Source organism: Arachis ipaensis, chromosome B05 (genome assembly GCF_000816755.2).
Source record: "Arachis ipaensis cultivar K30076 chromosome B05, Araip1.1, whole genome shotgun sequence".
NCBI lineage: Eukaryota > Viridiplantae > Streptophyta > Magnoliopsida > Fabales > Fabaceae > Arachis > Arachis ipaensis.
This window is the reverse complement of record NC_029789.2, coordinates 142,480,565-142,482,019: the sequence shown is the minus strand read 5'-3', so window position 1 is coordinate 142,482,019 and position 1,455 is coordinate 142,480,565. Positions and strand designations below refer to the sequence as shown.

Below are 1,455 nucleotides of genomic sequence, written 5' to 3'. Positions count from 1 at the left end.
GAAATGCAGAGATATGAACAGACACATGCCTATTTAGGGGAAACTGATACGAAAACAAGCAAAATGCCAAATTGCCAACTGTTTTGAGACAAAACTTACCCAAGTTTTTGTTCACCAAAAAATTGGAGACAATAGGATATGGACGAGACATAACTTTTTTGTGGTGTCTGTCTTTTGTCCGTGTTTCCTACACTGAGATACTTACAAAATATAGCCTTAGTCTACATTCTCAGTTGTTGCTTCTGAGTATTTTTGTATTGTTAACATTATTTCTTGGAATTTGATGTTATTTAATGGTGACAGTTACTTCACTTACTTGAGCTCAAAGTAGTGAGAACACCCATCCCTTCCATTCAAATTTTGAAAGTGTTAAGCTATCATGGCAAAAATTATGGCAATGGCTTGCTGGCAATTTAGTATGTTCTGTTGCAGCTGAATGCCCTTGTTTATACTCACACTCAGTTTTGGTAACTGGTAGTGTTTTATTTTGTTTCAGTGATAATACTGTTTCATCTAGTGTTATGTCCCACCAGCTAAATATATCTTACGAAGACCCTGCGGTTTATCATATTTCGGAGGCAAGAACCAATGCTGAATCCATTGAAGCTGAAAACAAATTCGCTTACATTTCCTCTGGGGTCATGGCGAATAACATGAATATGGATCTCGGGTATGCCTCATTTCCACAGTATAATCAAGTGGGGAGTCCACATTTGCAGTTTGTACAAGCTCCTCAGCAAATTCTACCAATCCACCCAAGTGGCCTGTTACCACTACCATCATGCCAACCCATGTACCAGCAACCGCAGCCATTGCAGAATATGGTTTACTATCCTAATCAATCGTGTGCTGTATACCTTGTGCCTATTGGAAACATCGCTCCCAATGGTTTTCCTATAGCTGCTTCTGGCAAAGCTTCATTGAATCTGAATCCGGATCCTCCCTTAATGAATGTTCATGTAGCTTACAAACCTATGGGGGAAGCCAGGTCTCCTTTTGGCCATGATTTTGCCCCACCAGATTACTTAACAGACAATGCAATGACTGCATCTTCTACTCATGTAACTCAGCAACAAGACATGGATATTTATTCATTTTATCATCAATCTCCAAACGTATCTATCAATTCTGGGGAATCTCCCGAGTTTGAAAATGAACTTGATGATGGCCTTGCTCGTGATCAGATATACAAATCCCAGCCCCCTCCTCCGAAATACCCAACCATGTCAAAAGCTACAACAAACTTGTTATCTGAGGCTCTTGCTAAATTGCATGTGGATAACCTGAAGCAGCAGACAGAACAGTAGTTTTTACCATGTGCAAGATACAGTTTTGGTAGAAGTTCTACAGTGACTTTGAATGTTTCTTTTCTGTTTCTCATAATGTACTGGTATGTCTTGTTTTATCTTCACCCTCTGAGTGTTTTTATAGGTTGAGCTTTTCCTGTTACCCTCT

General features: G+C 39.5%; 1 protein-coding gene across 1 annotated transcript in view; it reads left to right on the top strand.

Moving 5' to 3' along the window:
- LOC107644557 overlaps positions 1-1,443 on the top strand; it is a 2,530-nt gene extending 1,087 nt beyond the window's left edge. The window contains exon 2 of the mRNA XM_016348442.2: positions 497-1,443. Within this exon, the coding sequence (XP_016203928.1) occupies positions 497-1,307 (811 nt within the window). The 3' untranslated portion in view covers positions 1,308-1,443. The remainder of the gene's footprint in view (positions 1-496) is intronic.